The sequence below is a fragment of the Hyaena hyaena genome, unplaced genomic scaffold, assembly GCF_003009895.1.
Source record: "Hyaena hyaena isolate Hyena2069 unplaced genomic scaffold, ASM300989v1 scaffold_533, whole genome shotgun sequence".
Classification (NCBI taxonomy): Eukaryota; Metazoa; Chordata; class Mammalia; order Carnivora; family Hyaenidae; genus Hyaena; species Hyaena hyaena.
The window spans coordinates 198,803-214,720 of record NW_024081161.1 but is presented as its reverse complement, the minus strand read 5'-3'; the positions used below and the strand labels follow the sequence as shown (position 1 = coordinate 214,720).

The 15,918-nt window shown below is 38.8% G+C and overlaps 1 protein-coding gene across 1 annotated transcript in view; it reads right to left on the bottom strand.

The window, feature by feature from the left end:
• The window catches only part of STK3 (serine/threonine kinase 3), a 267,353-nt gene that overhangs the window by 74,420 nt on the left and 177,015 nt on the right, over positions 1–15,918 (bottom strand). Inside the window, exon 9 of the mRNA XM_039255488.1 lies at positions 9,859–10,051. Coding sequence (XP_039111419.1) covers positions 9,859–10,051 — 193 coding nt within the window. The remainder of the gene's footprint in view (positions 1–9,858; positions 10,052–15,918) is intronic.

Genomic DNA, 15,918 nt, shown 5'->3' with positions numbered 1-15,918 from the left:
ATGCCCAGGGCGTGCCATGGGGTCTCCAAGGAGATGCACGCGCACAGAAGTGTGGGACAGGGAGGGTGATGTCTCTGACTTAAAATTTATTGTTTTAAAGAGGATAGTAGGCCCTTCAACAGAAGAGTGTGGCAGAAAATCTCGAGGCAGTTAAGTTCTGTCTTATGTGACTGCGGTTGCTATGGCAAATACTTTTTTTTAAACATAGAAAGAGCAATCACAATAAATGGACATCAATTTCTCCAGCTACAGCTAAATTCTGACCCTAGCTTATATTTATTTATTTATTTATTTATTTTATTAATAAACTTAATGTTCCAAATTACCTGGTTCCTCAATTCTGGTCCCAATTCCTTCAACTACCTGCTGTGGAACTAAAAATTTTTGAGCAATAAAGAATAAAATAATCACCACTTAATCCCTTTGTGCAATTGAAAGTTTAAAAAAAATTGTTTTGCTTCCCCTTCATACATTCCCCAGAGCATGTACAAGGAAACTAAACTGTGTGAATATAATACCTTTAGCAAAGATGCCAGTTCTCTCATAATTAGTCATTAACTTTCTTAATTTGCACATGTCTTCTAAGCAGGTGAAATGCCTTCCTGATAATTTAAATAATATAAAGGATTTCAAAAATACTTTACAAAATGTAATTTGTTTAATTTTTAATTTCTTAACATGATTATGACAAAGACACTTAAGTGTAGGGAATGAAATAACAATTAATCACAACTTTAGCCTAAGATATTTTGACATCAAAGGAATTTATGAATATTACCTAATTTGTTCTTCTAAAAATATTTTAAGATGTGGGTGTTCCACCTGATTAATGATCTTGGAAATCTGTCCTTTAATTTGCTGCCAAGAGTACGGTGGATATACATAAAAACCAGGATGTTAGTACAGAAGCTACTGACATCAGCTTTTTCTTAACTTCATCGGACTATTTTAAAACAAAGGAGGATACAGACAACATGGAGAAGATCCAGAGGCTATTCATAAAAAAGATTAAAAGCTTAGAAAATAATACCTGCACAAAGGTTAAAGGGACTGAAATTGTTCAGCCAGAAAAAGTCTGAGGATACAATTTCATAAGTATCCAAGTATACAAGAAGGGCTGGCTCCTCCACAGAAAATAGTGACCAGCTGTTTTCCATCTCCATTGAGGGCAGAATGAAGGAAAACAGACAAATTGGAGCCCAAGGATTTTAGTTAAATAAAAGGGATGATTTCCTGTGTGAGTAATGAGCACTGTAATGGCCACTGTGTGTCTATGGAAACCTTTCTTCAGAGGCCTTTACAAGAAAGATTTTTGTTTGTGCAAGGAAGACTCCTATTTACATGCTTGTCTGTGCTTTTGCTAGTAGAAGAGGAATCCTATGACCAAAATACCTACACTAACAGCCCCAAGCTGGTCACACATCATTGACATCCCATGGACCAAGAGCACACAGAGAGCAGACCATATTCAGTACCCACAGGTAACTCCAAACCACCGTAGCCACACATCTGCTGGACATTTTGTATTTCCATAAAGGGAAATCAAGGGCTGCTAACTGCCCATATCACTATGGTATGTGCACCCAGCTGCAGGTGCGAGCTGTAGTTTACTGTTGCCACTTTTATTGCTATGTCATGGGCAAGATCAATTATTACCAGTTAAAGATGCATACAACAGTTTTTCAGGAAAGAATGGTGAGTTCTCTGAGGTGGGAAAGGGATTTCCCCTACACACTCTGCTACCCTGGTTAACTGTTTCTTGGCATCTCAAGTTCCATCCTTAGTGATTCACTCCTTTGGCTCAAGGCTCTGCAATTTTGGGGGGAAAAGACTCATGAACATAAAACATTATGAAGCATTTTATTATCTACATATTTGATACTTTCCTAAAACAGGTTTGGGGAGAAAGAGAGAAGGAACGGAACTGAATGAGAGCTGAGGGAGAAGATGTTACTTAGCAAAGAACGGGCCAGGGAGGCTGTTACTCAGAGCAAATGGTCTCTCCCTTACAATTCTGTTCAGGGACATTAGAGGAATGAGGGAGCAGGAATACTCAGGGGTCAGTCTCCCCTTCTTGGTGTCTCTCCTAAACTCTTTTAAAATCGATCTAGTATCATCTACCTAAGAATTTGCTGGGGAACAAGTTAATGATACTAGTTTAAAACGTTAGCAAGGGCGCGAGGCCCTATACCTCAGTGGCTAGAGCACTGGTCTTGTAAAATGTTAGCAAGGGCTATGTAGGTTTATATGCAGATAAAAATGCCTGAAAATAAACACTATTTACTCCAATTAAAAAAAATCAATCTAGTATCTATTTCTAGGATATACTCCTAAAAATCTAAAGCAGAACTGAATTGGTTTTCTCTTAGTAATTAAGTGAAATTAATTAATTATTAATAAAATAGATAAATGTGCTGTCCAAAATGAAATAAGACTGAGAACTATTTTTTAAATCACTATATTATAAATGTATGAAAAGAAAACATTTAAAAAATATATACTCGATTACAATTACTTAACCCAATATTTCATCAATGATAAACAGGTTATGAAGGTTAATAAAAAAAAATATGAAACCTAAAATGACCAGTTATTTCTCCACCCATTCTCACTACAACATGGCCTCCACTAACTGTACCATCTGGCTCACTCTCTACTGAATACGCTCCACTGTGTCTCCACCCCTCCTATATACTCCAGGTAAGTTCTAGGCACTGACAACAGAGTGAAGCTGCTTATTTTCTTGTTCTAAAAAGTGGTTACTAGCCCTAGCTGCACCTCAGAAGTACGTGCACAGTTTTTATTGTTTTGATTGATTGATTTATTTTTTAAAGAGATGCCCAGGCCCTACTCTGGGCTGCAGAACCAGTATCTCTGAGGCTGGTACTATGATACACGCTTCCGCGATTAGTTATGTGGACCCAGGAGCAGGGTTTGTCTTGTAAATCAAGCCCGCTGCTGCAGTGTGTGGAGATCTCTTAAGATCCTAATCGTGTCTAGAATATTATTTTTATTTTGCTCTACTTCCCGTCGTTCGCAATTCTAACAGATTTTCAGTCTATAGCTTCATCCAAGATTCTGTAAAAAATGTGAAGCTTAGCCAGGGCTGAGGCCTAGGCCCTACAGCATACAATGAGAAATCTCCTTGACAATTTAAGATTTAACACTATGGCTGAGTGAAATTTAGCAACCACTGCCGTTGCCTCTGGTAAGCCGCCTTACTGTATAGGGGGGAAAGCTAAACACTGCATTTCCTAGAACCCCTTGCCTGGATACGTGCACTTTTTCATGGCTGGAAAAGAAGGGAGGCAGAAGGCACAAGCCTTTGACAAGCACAGTGCTGAAGATGTGAAGATGCGAGCAGCATGCCAGCATCCAGTCAACAGCCTCACAGGCTACAGTAGCCCTGGTAGCATTCTAATCCCTGAAGAGCAGCAGGGATTGAGCTCAATCTGTGTCACTGAACTCCAGAAGCCAATGGCAGCCACTGGATTCACTGCCTTCCTGACTGTGGCAGGGTCACTTGTGTGATTTAGAGTCATTCCTGGAGGCCTAGTCTATACAGCTTTCTTTTCCAACCTTTCTGCCGATTTTGCTAATAGTCACATCTCTGACGTAAATCTCTTTATGATTAAAATACCAGAGCAGTTTCTGTTTCCTCCAACTAACCCTGACCGATACAAGCCCACTTAGGTATAACCATTCAGCCCTCATAACAGAACTATCAGCTAGTTCATACTACATCATGTCTACAAGGACAGCATCAGAGACCTTGTCGAATACTTTCCCAAAATCCTAAAACACAATATCCAAACCCACAATTGCCTCTAACATATAAGCTTAACAATGCTGTCAAAAAAAGGAAATTCTATTATTTTGGCATGATCTGTTCCCAGCAAACTATGCAAAGTTATAATAAGCTAGGCCTCCTTTCCTAAAGGATTTATAGATGTTCTAGACTCCTGCCCGAAAGGGATGTCAAGCTCACCAGCCCCGGAGTAGTGACATTGATCTGGGGGCCAAACCTGTGTCTGTATTTTGGTTCCACCGCTTACTTGCTGTAAGACCTTGGACAAGTCACTTCACATTCCCAAGTGTCAGTTTCCTTAGGGGCAAATGGCAGCAACAATGCTACTCTACAGGGTCCTTGTGAAGGGCCAGTAAGATCACGTATGCAAAGTCATGAGCACAATGGTGGCCCATGCCAGACCCTCCAGTAATGACGGCTGTAATTTGAGAAATTCACCCTTTTTTCTCTTTTCTGAAAATAAAAAATAATAAAATTTAAATGTACTCTTTCATGTTTCCTGCGACGCTTTCATGCAGTTCCCATTTTTGTCAAAGAGACGTCAAATTTCACAAACAGTGGGATACAGTTCTCTCACTTGCAAGGTATCTCCACACACATTATCGATCATACCTCTCCTTGGCAGATCAGCCCATCAGCTGAGTGATCCCTTCCCTCCTCCTCCTCTTGCCATTCAAATTGTTCACATTTATGTCTGTGCTACCCTGTTCATTTGGGGGGTCATTATTCCCTACAGCACCCCCTTTGGCTGTCTTACTGAATAACTAGAAATGGAGCGAAGTCTTGGAGGAAGGAGAGGAGGGTGGGAGCAAGGGTTTGCCCTGGGAAGGAAAAAGACACAGCTGCCCAATGGCCCAGGAAGCCCAGGCCTCCCTCACTGTGCAGGAAGCAGGGCTCCAGTTTCCCAAGCTGCTGCGAGGCCAAAGTGACAGAGGATCAGATGGAGATTATTTCTTATTGATGACCTATTCTGCTAGGTGCTCGATGTATTTACCTACGTTAATCCGCCCTCACAAACACATACAGACAAAAAAACAGAGAAACAAATATACATCACTGAAGCTCAGAAAAGATGAACACAATTAAACATGGTCTGACTTTAAATCCTATGGTCTTTTCACTACACCACATCATTTGGTCAGGAACAATTTAGTGAATTTTTACTATTGTGCTGGATACTGCATGAAGCACTGGGAATACAGTGGAGTAAAGAGATAATCACACAGAAACAAGAAATTACAACACAGTGTGACAAATGCTATTCAGAGTAACAGCATGAAGTGAGCTGGCAGCCTGAGGGAGGGCACCATCTCCATGCGGGGTCAGTAAGGGAAGCAGGCCCTTGACTGGGCCTGAGAGAATGAATACGAATTAGCCAAGGAAGCAGCCGTCCAAACAGAGGGACTGTGCAGTGCAAAAGGCCAACGGCATGAAAGAGCATTTTAAAAGCTCAGAAGCTGGAAGAAGGCTGGACAGGGAATAATGAGCCACGAAACAGAAAGCTGAGCAGACACCAGAGTATCTGCTGCCCTTTAATCCATGTTGGGCTTTAAACTGAGAGCAATGGGGAGTTGCTGGAGAGTCACAGCAGAAGAGAGAGATGCTGGATCTGTGAGGAGGGTAAGGCTAAGGATGGAGGCAGGGGATCAACTAGAAAGGCTTTCACGTGAGAGACTATGAGGATCGACACTAGAGAAATGCAAACAGAGATGGTGGGAAGAGGGCAGAGATATTCAGGAGGCAGAACTTGAGATGATGTTAATTCAGGGAGGGGTGGGGAAGAGAGAGAAGTTAAGGATGACTCTTTATCTTATCCCAAAGTTTCTGTTTAAAGCATCTATATAGCTTCTCTACGTTCTCACATGATAATGCATAATTTTGTTTTTCTATGAAGCAGAAAGCAAGGTCACCTATTGAAACTGAGAGGAGAGGTGGCAGGAAGGGACTTAGTGAAGGTCTAAAATAGCCACTTTGCAGGAGAAAGAGCTGAGGCAGAGAAACACAGGGCTACAGGAAAGTTCTGAAGATCCTGAACTTGTGATCCATCTATATAGATCTGAGACTGCTTCCATCAGCACTCGGCAGCCATGGTGAAGATGCACAGAATACGGACAAAGAGACTGATCCATGGTCACATTTTGTCAGGAGGGGCAGAAGAGAAAGAGAATAGGGCAAAGAAGTTAAGGATATGAATAAGAGAGTAGCTAAAGCCATAAAATATAATCTCTAAACTGACTGGAAAATGTGGCTCTTCCTCAGATACCTACAGAGAGAGTTTCCTCTCTGGGCAACTAGAGCTACCAATCTAGCCCCAGCTCTGTAAGACCAGAAAGTTCTACCACAGAAACTGAGCTGTATAGATCTAAGCTGAACATGGTAAAAGACCTCAGTCTTCTCTTTCCTGAAACCATCACTCTCCCAGCATCACTCACAAAGCAATAATCTCTAGTATCTCATAAATTTGATGGCAGTGGATTCTTGACCTGGTCCTAATCTACTCCTTCAGGATGGAAAGTTCCAAACGTTTATTTCCTTAATGACAACCAACCTGCTTTATACCTACTGTCAAACATTCATAAATCCAATTGGATAAAGTACAATATATAAAGAAGGAGAGCCCCAGGTGTAAACACTGGCTGGTGCCAGATTGTGAAAGACCCCGGTTGCCAACCTGAAGCCTGGACATCCTATCGGTTTGGGGGAGGCCCCAGGGAGATATGAGTGGGGGCAATGGGAGAGGGAGGGTGAGAGCAATGCCATCATCGCTGAAAACAGGTTTGGAGACTCTTCTGGGAACACCCCCTTACGCCTATTTTATTATTTTTTTTAAAGTTTATGCATTATTTTGAGATAGACAGAGAGAGCCAGGAGGGGAGGGGCAGAGAGAGGGAGAGGGAGAATCCCAAGCAGACTCTGCAGTGTTAACGCAGAGCTCAACGTGGGGCTCGAACCCATGAACCGTGAGATCATGACCTGAGCCTAAATCAAGAGTCTAACACTTAACCAACTGAGCGACCCAGGTGCTCCATGCCTATTTTAAAAACAGATCAAATTTTAAATATTTTTTGTCACCTTTCTCTACTTCCTTTCAAAAGCTCTTTTAATAGTTTTGCTTCCTTTAGTCGTACCACCACATCTTTCAGAAGTAAGGAAAATAAGTCCGTAACTTCTGCTTCATGAATAAAGGTATAAAAGAGCATACAAACATAATTTACACTGACAATAATAAGATAACTCGTTTGAAACTCCAACGGAAAAGATTAAGGAAATCTGGATCTTCAGCACACAATATAACATTCTAGAGATCTTAGAAAATTAAAAATAATATATTGCTATAATCTGTTTGGGGAACAAAAATGCTGAGGACACATTAGCAAATGGGGCTTTGACATGACATAACCTGAGAGCTCAAACCAACTAATCTAAGATGTTTTAAAGAAGATTTAGATCAGGGGCACCTGGGTGGCTCAGTCAGTTGAGAGTCTGACTTCAGCTCAGGTCATGATCTCATGGTTCGTGGGTTCAAGCCCCGCTTGGGCTTTGTGCTGACAGCTAGCTCACAGCCTGGAGCCTGCTTCAGATTCTGTGTCTCCCTCTCCCTCTGACCCTCCCCTGCTCACGCTGTCTCTCTCTCTCTCAGAAATAAATAAAACATTAAAAAAATTAAAAAAAAAATAAAAATAAAGAAGATTTAGATCACAAACAGAAAAAAAAAACACCCCAAAACTAATTATGTGGTTTCTGGAAAACTAAGTTCTACATCAATAACTTTTTTATATTCTTTATTGCTATGCTACAGGATGACAAACTCTGAGGGTTACACTAACATCAGTTGATTAGACCTTTGGGAACACATAAGTCCCACATTCTAGAATGATGTCTAAATTGCAGAAACTTAAATTATATGGGAAGTTGGCTCATGGGATTTAAGATTTGCTAAAGCACATAAACAACTGCAAGTATATAAGCCGCTATCTGCTCAACTTAAAAATGAGCTTTCTGTAAAATCTCTATGGCCAAACAATATGATACTTAGGACATAAAATTATAACATATACGAGTGGTTTCTGTGGCTGTCAAAGCGAAAAGCCACTACAAAAAAATATGTGGAAATCTGCACTGTAATTTAATGTATGCCATCTGATAAATTTTCATCACATAGCCCTTCCTTGAAATATAACCCAACATGAATTAGACGCTATAAAAACTCATTTTTAATAACCACTGCTTATAGATGGATATTCAACTATGTGACTGCATAGAAGTTGTTTATGTAGTTTTGTAGGGAGCTCAGTAGCTCTCCAGAAGATATAGCAAAGAGCTCAATGATCATCCAACTGGTCTGCTAAGGATTATACAGTTTTAGTAAAAGAAATTTTATCAGCTGTGGAAAAGTGAGGCTACATGCTGATGGGTAATATGCTGTAAACTGTCTTACAGTAGGGTCTTTTCAATCTGCAAGGCACTTACCTTGTACCCTATCACTAGCTGGCTTTGGAGGCTACAAGGCCATCTGACGTAGTTGTGCAAACATGTCATGGATGCAGAAGGCCTCCCGCAGTCAGAAGCCTAGCCACGAATACAATTTTTAGGCTGCTTTCCAGGGCTAAGGCTCAGGAGACTCACCAGTTGTGGGAGATTTAAAAAAGAAGTCATATCCCTTTCCCAGTTCCCACCCAGGATTAACTATATGGCAATCTGCTTGCGTCCTGTGCTTCACGACCCTCCCTTTCAAAGAATACAACCATCATGTGCTGCATGTACTAGGAAATGTGAAGAAAGCAAGGGCAGTGAAGAAATGGCTTGAAGCCATGAGGTAAGACTTACCAAACAGCCTCACAGGGGGAGTAGCAAAAAAGAAAACAGACATGTCACAGAGAAAACTGCTGCCTATTTCCATTTTATAATAGCAGCAAGTCACTTGAATATTTATAACTTTCTAGGCTCCATGATGCAAGAAATCATGTATCACTGCTTTTGTGCCATTCAGAAGCAGCACTGTGTAGTGGCAAACAGTAGTGCTGAGATTTTGACACTGATCACATATGACCAGGGTAGGAGGGGGAAGAGATCGGTCAGTTTTGGGATCAAGAGGTAATTATTCTGCTTTTGCCTAGAACTGTGAAATCACAATGGCCTACCCTGTTAACTGCAATCTCAAAAGGCACAAAAAGAATCTTAGACACAAAAAGAAGTGCTAGTCTGAAAAAGTATCTCTATCTTCATCACTCTGTAAGCAACGGAGATCAGAGAGAATGTCTTAATCGTCATTTTAGCCCCTGCAGCAGGCCTGGCACTGTGCCTCACACATGACAAGCAGGAGTAAATAGGCACCGAACTGAATTTTCTGCATGAATATGTCCGTCTCTTGATCCTTCTTTCCAGTGTTTCTTCTTTTCCGAATCAAGCCCTTATTTCTTCTCTTAACTTGGACCCCCTGTCCTCTGTGGCTTAACTGATAATTTAGACAACATGAAATAATATTATGTTGTATTTACTGGAACAGAATTTTATGTTCGCTTTTTTATCGAGAAGGTAAATGTTAGGAATCCTATCTTTTTATCTCTAAAATACTTTATAGGGGCGCCTGGGTGGCTCAGTTGGTTGAGCGTCTGACTTCAGCTCAGGTCATGATCTCACAGTTTGTGGGTTCAAGCCCTGCGTCGGGCTCTGTGCTTACAGCGCAGAGCCTGGAGCCTGTTTCGGATTCTGTGTCTCCCTCTCTCTCTGCCCCTCCCCTGCTCATATGCTGTCTCTATCAAAAATGAATAAACATTAAAAAAAATAAAAAAAAAATACTTTACAAATTAAATTAAGTTATGGGTTAGTATCTCTTAAAAGAAAAAGTTCCATAACCATAAGTTAAAGATGTGCTGCTTTCTGCTATATTAAATTTTTAAAAACATTATTTATGCCATACTCTCCTTAATAATGCCCGGAAATAAAATTTTCCTCAACTGGCTATAAAAAGACAAAACCTATTCTAGTTTCAATAGAAGTGTACTTTTAAGATAGAAAATTAATATTCAATGGGGAAAAAGGCCACATACTTTTCATAGTTCCATCTTCTTCTTCTTCATCTTCACTGTTTATAACCATGGTCCCCAGGTCAGATTCTAACATGGTGCTGTTATGTTCAATCATGGTCTGGGCCCCTTCACTCATCGTGCTTGTGGCCTTCATCGTGCCCACACTTTCTGAACTAGTCTTCACCATGGTGTGGGAGTCCAGCTCATCTTCATCCTGCAAGCAAAATACTGCAATGAAGGAAGACTTTTCCAAGACAGCTAGATTTCTATTAATTCTTCACAATATGACAAGCATATTATACTGTTTTAATTGAAGGATTCTTGACACACAATGTTACATTAGTTTCAAATGTACAAAATAGTGATCCAACATCTCTATCTATGGCTGCCATCTGTCACCATACAACACTCTCAGACTACTACTGGCTATATTCTCTATGCTACATCTTTCATCTCCATGACTTACTCATTCCGTAACTGAAATCCTGTAGCTCCCACTCCCCTTCACCCATTTCGCCCATCCCCCCTTAATGTCACTCATATATTTTATAATTAAATATATTAACTTAATGTAATATTAATATATCCAATATATTGAATATTAAATACATTTATTAATATAAATTAATAAAATGTAATATTAATATTGCTTTCAATAATGAAAATACTAATATAACTAATCTTAATATAAAGACACATATACAAATGTTATCATAAAAACCAAAGTTATCCAAAATGAAGTTTTAGCTAATTCAAGTCAAGCAACAGAATTTCTATTTGATGACATAAAAGGCTTCTAGCTATTTTTAAAATAAAGATTAAGATGGGTAAATTATCAACACATGCAAAACAAAGAATATGATGACAAAAAAATACCAGAGAGCACATTAATGACAGAACACGTTGGCACTATTCTTACAGCCATAATGTTTACAAAGCTTTGTACAAAGGCCATTAGCTTTTTTCTTGTTAAAATTGTGATAAATATATATAAAATGTAACATGTTAATAACTTTTCAGTGTAGAGTTCTGAGGCATTAAGTACATTCACAATATTATGCAATCATCACTGATATCCATTTCCAGAAATTTTTCATTGTCCCAAACAGAAACTCTGTGCCCATTAAAAAATGACTCTTCATTCTCCCCTCCCCCTAATCTCCAGTAACCTTTTTTCTATTTTCTGTTACTGTGAATTTGTCTATTCTAGGTACCTCATATAAAAGAATCAAGCAGTATGAGGCATTTTGTGTCTAGCTTATTTCACTTGGCATAATGTGTTTAAGGTTCATCCATATTGTAGCATGTGTCAGAATTTCATTCCCTTTTAAGACTGAATGATATTCCATTACATATATATCCACACACCACATTTGTTTATCCATTCATTTGTAGGTGAACATTACGTTATTTACACCTTTTGGTTATTATAAATAATGCTGCTATGAACACTGGTGTACAAGAATCTATTTGAGTCCCTCCTCTCAATTCTTTTGGGTATATACCTAGAAGCACAATTGTACACCATATGGTAATTCTTTGTTTAATTTCTTGAGAAACCACCGAATTGTTTCTCCCAGTTGCTATGCCATTTTATGTCCCCACCAACAGTGCACAGAATTCCATTTTTTCCACAACCTCACCAATACTTGTTATTTTCTAGTTTTTTTGATAACAGCCACCCCAGTGGATACGTGGTATCTCATTGTAGTTTGATTTGCATTTCCCTCATGAGTAATGATGCTGAGCTTCATGTGCTTACTGACCATTTTTGATACAGGTTGTTTTTTTGTTGATGAGTTGCAGATCATTATATATTCTACATATTAATCCCCCTTAGCAGATACATGATTTGCAAGTAGTTCTCCCCATTTTGTAGGTTGCCTTTTCACTCTCTCAATGGATGGTTCCTTTGATGCACGTTTTTAATTTTGATAAAGTCAAATTTATCTATTTTCTTTTTTTTTCTTTCATAGTTTATTGTCAAGTTGGATTCCATATAACACCCAGTGCTCATCCCAATGAGTGCCCTCCTCCATGCCCATCACCCTCCTTCCCTCCCCCATCAGCCCTCAGTGTGTTCTCAGTATTCAAGAGTCTCTCATGGTTTGCCTCCCTCCCCAACTATTTTTCCCCTTTTCCTCCCCCATGATCTTCCGTTAAGCAAATTTATCTATTTTCTCTTTTTGTCTGTGCTTTTGTTGTCCTATCCTAGCCATTAGTTTTTAAATGTAAATTCACAGAAAGATCAAATCAGTAATATAAATATAAACCAAAAACTGCTCTTTAGAATATTCATCAAAGGATAAACTGAAATTGGGCCATAGAAATAAACTAACAAATTCTGTTTGAGAAACCAGACAAAATGCTACTTGGAAAAACTTGATACATTCTGTGAAATTCATTTACGTATATTCCACTTTAAGTAGAAACAAGCAAACCCTAATTCTGATAGAGGTCAAATGTGAATACAGAGAACAGGAACATCCATGTAGTTCTCAGCTGTTTGATAATCCTTCCTCTTTCTGAACCTGCATGACAAATGCAGCATCTTTCTCAGTCTTTTGTGCTTCTTTCATGAGCTGCTCTTTTAGGTGATGTCGTCATTCTTATGCTTCAACTATCTAACGTGCTGAAGACTCCCAAATCCCGAAATCTTCCTGAACTTTACCTACTACTTAAATGCTTAATGACATTTAAAGCCTGACATTCCCAAGTCAGATATCACCTCATACACCTCTTGAGTCTCTCCTGTCTGCCTCCATCTCCAACAACAACCACTATAGAGCACAGTAATCTCCATTAGTTACCCAGGAGTAAAAAATCAACAGGTCTTCTTAGGTTTCTTCTCTCTTTGGTTCTCTATATACAGTCAACAGAGTTCTTCAGCAATCTCTCTTCCAGCTCCAGCTCTTTTCTTTCCTTTTTTAAAATACAGACTTTTTTTTAAATGTTTATTTATTTTTGAGAGACAGAGAGACACACAGCATGAGCAGGGGCGGGGCAGAGAAAGAGGGAGACAGAATCCGAAGCAGGCTCCAGGCTCTGAGTGGTTAGCACAGAGCCCAACATGGGGCTCGAACTCGTGAACATGGCCTGAGCTGAAGTCGGCTGCTTAACTGACTGAGCCACCCAGGTGCCCCCCATCTCTTCTTTTCCATTCCCACTGTTACTGAGCAAATTCCTGATTGCCTCATACTTGGGTGAATGCAAGAAAAGCTCCCTGACTAAAGAGTCTCTCCCACCCTGACCTTCTAGAATCAGATTTCCTGGCTTGAATCACTTAATGGACATAAGACCTTTAGGTAAGCAATTTAAACTTTCTAAACTTTAGTTTCTTTCACTTGAGTTATGATGATTAAATGAGAAAAGACACACAAAATGCCTATATACCACTAGAACAAAGTTGTCTCACACTTTCTTCAAGGCCCATATACCATATCAATCTTTCTTAAACTACTGTATCATAATATCCTACTGAAATCTCTACTGGCCAAAATTCTGGCCTGCCTTAAAAGGTAAACATTTCTACCTAGATTTTAATGTCTTCCATGTTATCCTCTTTTACCTGGCCAATCCTATTTTCCCATTGTTCACATATCCTCCAATTTAGTCAGGCTGACCTTACCTGAGTCTCCAGTTGCTATTAACCCATGTCATGCTATGCTCATTAAGACTTCCTCTTTGTTCATGTCTTCTTCTCTGCCCAGAATGCTCTTTCCTCTCTATCCATTCTAACTAAATTCTATAGTCCCAGATCAAGTATCTATTACCTTCATGGCTACTTTAGTCTTTATTAATTACCCCCTTTTACAAACTTCTATAGAATTTATAATCTGCATCATACACTTTTGCATTTCAATTTATGATGTCATATTGTGAATAACTGCTTTGTAAAATCCTTTAGAAATATAAGTATCTTATAGATAAGAATGCCTTATAGTAGCTCCGAATCTACTCGAGTGTTTCATTTGGTATTCCATATGCAGTAAGCATTCATTACCTATTTACTTTTTCACAGAACTATAAAATCATGAACCTTTAATAATTCAACCCCTCATTTTATTTATGTAAAAATGAGATGGACACATACCTATTTAAAAGCAAAGTGGGAGTAAGAAATTAGCTCTTATATTCTTTAGTCCATTACTCTACTAAACGCACGTATCTTACTTACATTTAAATTCTGATCCACTTGAATGCTTAAGTTAGAGGTACAGGCTTACAGTTTTAACAGCTTATGTCACCAGTGCCTATTCCCAAAGAGTCTCACACAAAGTATTTGGTCTATCCTAGGGGAACCCACCATCTTCTCTTATTTGTACTATCAAAAACAGTACAATTACAGTGTATAATTTAAAGATTACATACTATACATGTAAACTATATATATATATAAACTGTTAAAAAATTATAAGCTAATAAATCCATAAAAAAAAATGGCCTCTGCATAGTTTTCTGTTTCCACTCTTGTCCGCTTGAGTCTCTCAAAGGCAGAGTGATCCTTTCAAAAGACAAATCAATCACTTCTCGTTACTCTCCTGCTCAAAACCCTGCACTTGGCCTCCTATCATACTTAGAATAAACTTCAGATTCTTTATCAGCCAAATGTGATCCGGTTCAGTAATATCTGCCAATCCTATCTCCTATCACATTCCTTCTCACTCGTCAAGTTCCAGCCATGCTGGCATCCTTGGCTGTGTCTTGAGCATTCTAAGCATGTTTCTTGTCAAGACTTTAAATTGGCTGATCTTGCACCCTGGAGTGCTCTGCCACAAGACAGCTTTATTCTTTACTGAACTCAAGTGTCTACTTAGATGTCACCGCCTTAGTGAGGCTTTTTCTGACCACCAAGCTGAAGGCACAGTCTCCATCAATCTTTTATCCTTCTGTATTCTTCATAGCCTATACTTGGCTTCTCTACCACTAGAATGTAGGCTTGATGAAGCCAGAGGCCTCTTTTTGACTGATGAATCCCCAATGCTTAGAACACCTATCACATAATAGGTACTTAATAAAAACTTATTTAATGAATGGATTAATTTATATTTTCACTTATTAATTCATTTAACAAGCATTTATTTATCGTAAATTTTAAAATATGTCAAGGAGTGGACCAGACACTGGAGATACAGAGACAAATAAGAAAAATTTGCTCCATTTTGGTTTTATAAGGAGTCTGATATCTATAAGAGAAAACTGACTGACATGTGAGGGATAAATTAATTACAAGCCAATTTGTTAAGTACCGTGAGAAAAGTGTTGGCAAAGTACAACGGAAGCACTAAAAGTAGAGCCTCCATCTCTGCCTATAAAAAATGAAGAAAGCCTTCCAGAGGAGGCTGTCCTTAAATGAGGTCAAAAGGATATATAGTATGCACGTAACAAATACACATAAATTTGAGTGAATGCCTTATATTGCAGCTTCTTTTTACAGCAAAACTACACTCAGACATCCCTTCTCAGCTCAGACATGCCGAGACTGAATTAGGCGCCATATTTTACACTGTCATAGCACCTTATGCTTATGCCGCTCATATGCTTATTACACAATACTGGCTTGTCGAAATCTCCCATTAGATTCTAAAATCTATAAGGGTAGTAACCAAATCTTGGTAACAGTTATATTCCTGGCATCCAGTACAAAGCCTGTTCTTATTACATAATCTTTTAAACTAATGTTAAAGCCCTTATTCTGAGATAGTGCCAAAGCACAGAACTAAGGACAATGTTATACAAGGTTCCACGGCAGAATTTTATTTAAACTAACTTATGACTTTAAAATGTAGAATGGCTATTGAAGAAACTTTGAGAGGGAAAATAATGCTATTAACTAAAATTATTAGCTGATCATTTTTCTAATAATCACAAAAATAGTTACTAACGAGTAGAAGCACTATGCTAAAACCTTTTGGTAGGCTATTCCCACTTAATCCTCTTATTCATTCTGTGAGTTATGATTAACCCCATTTTGCAAATGATGAACATGAAATTCAAGTGAGTTTAATAATCTAAGGCCATACAACAAATAAGTGGAGGAATAAGGATTCTAACTAGGTCATTCTGATTACGAAGCCCAAG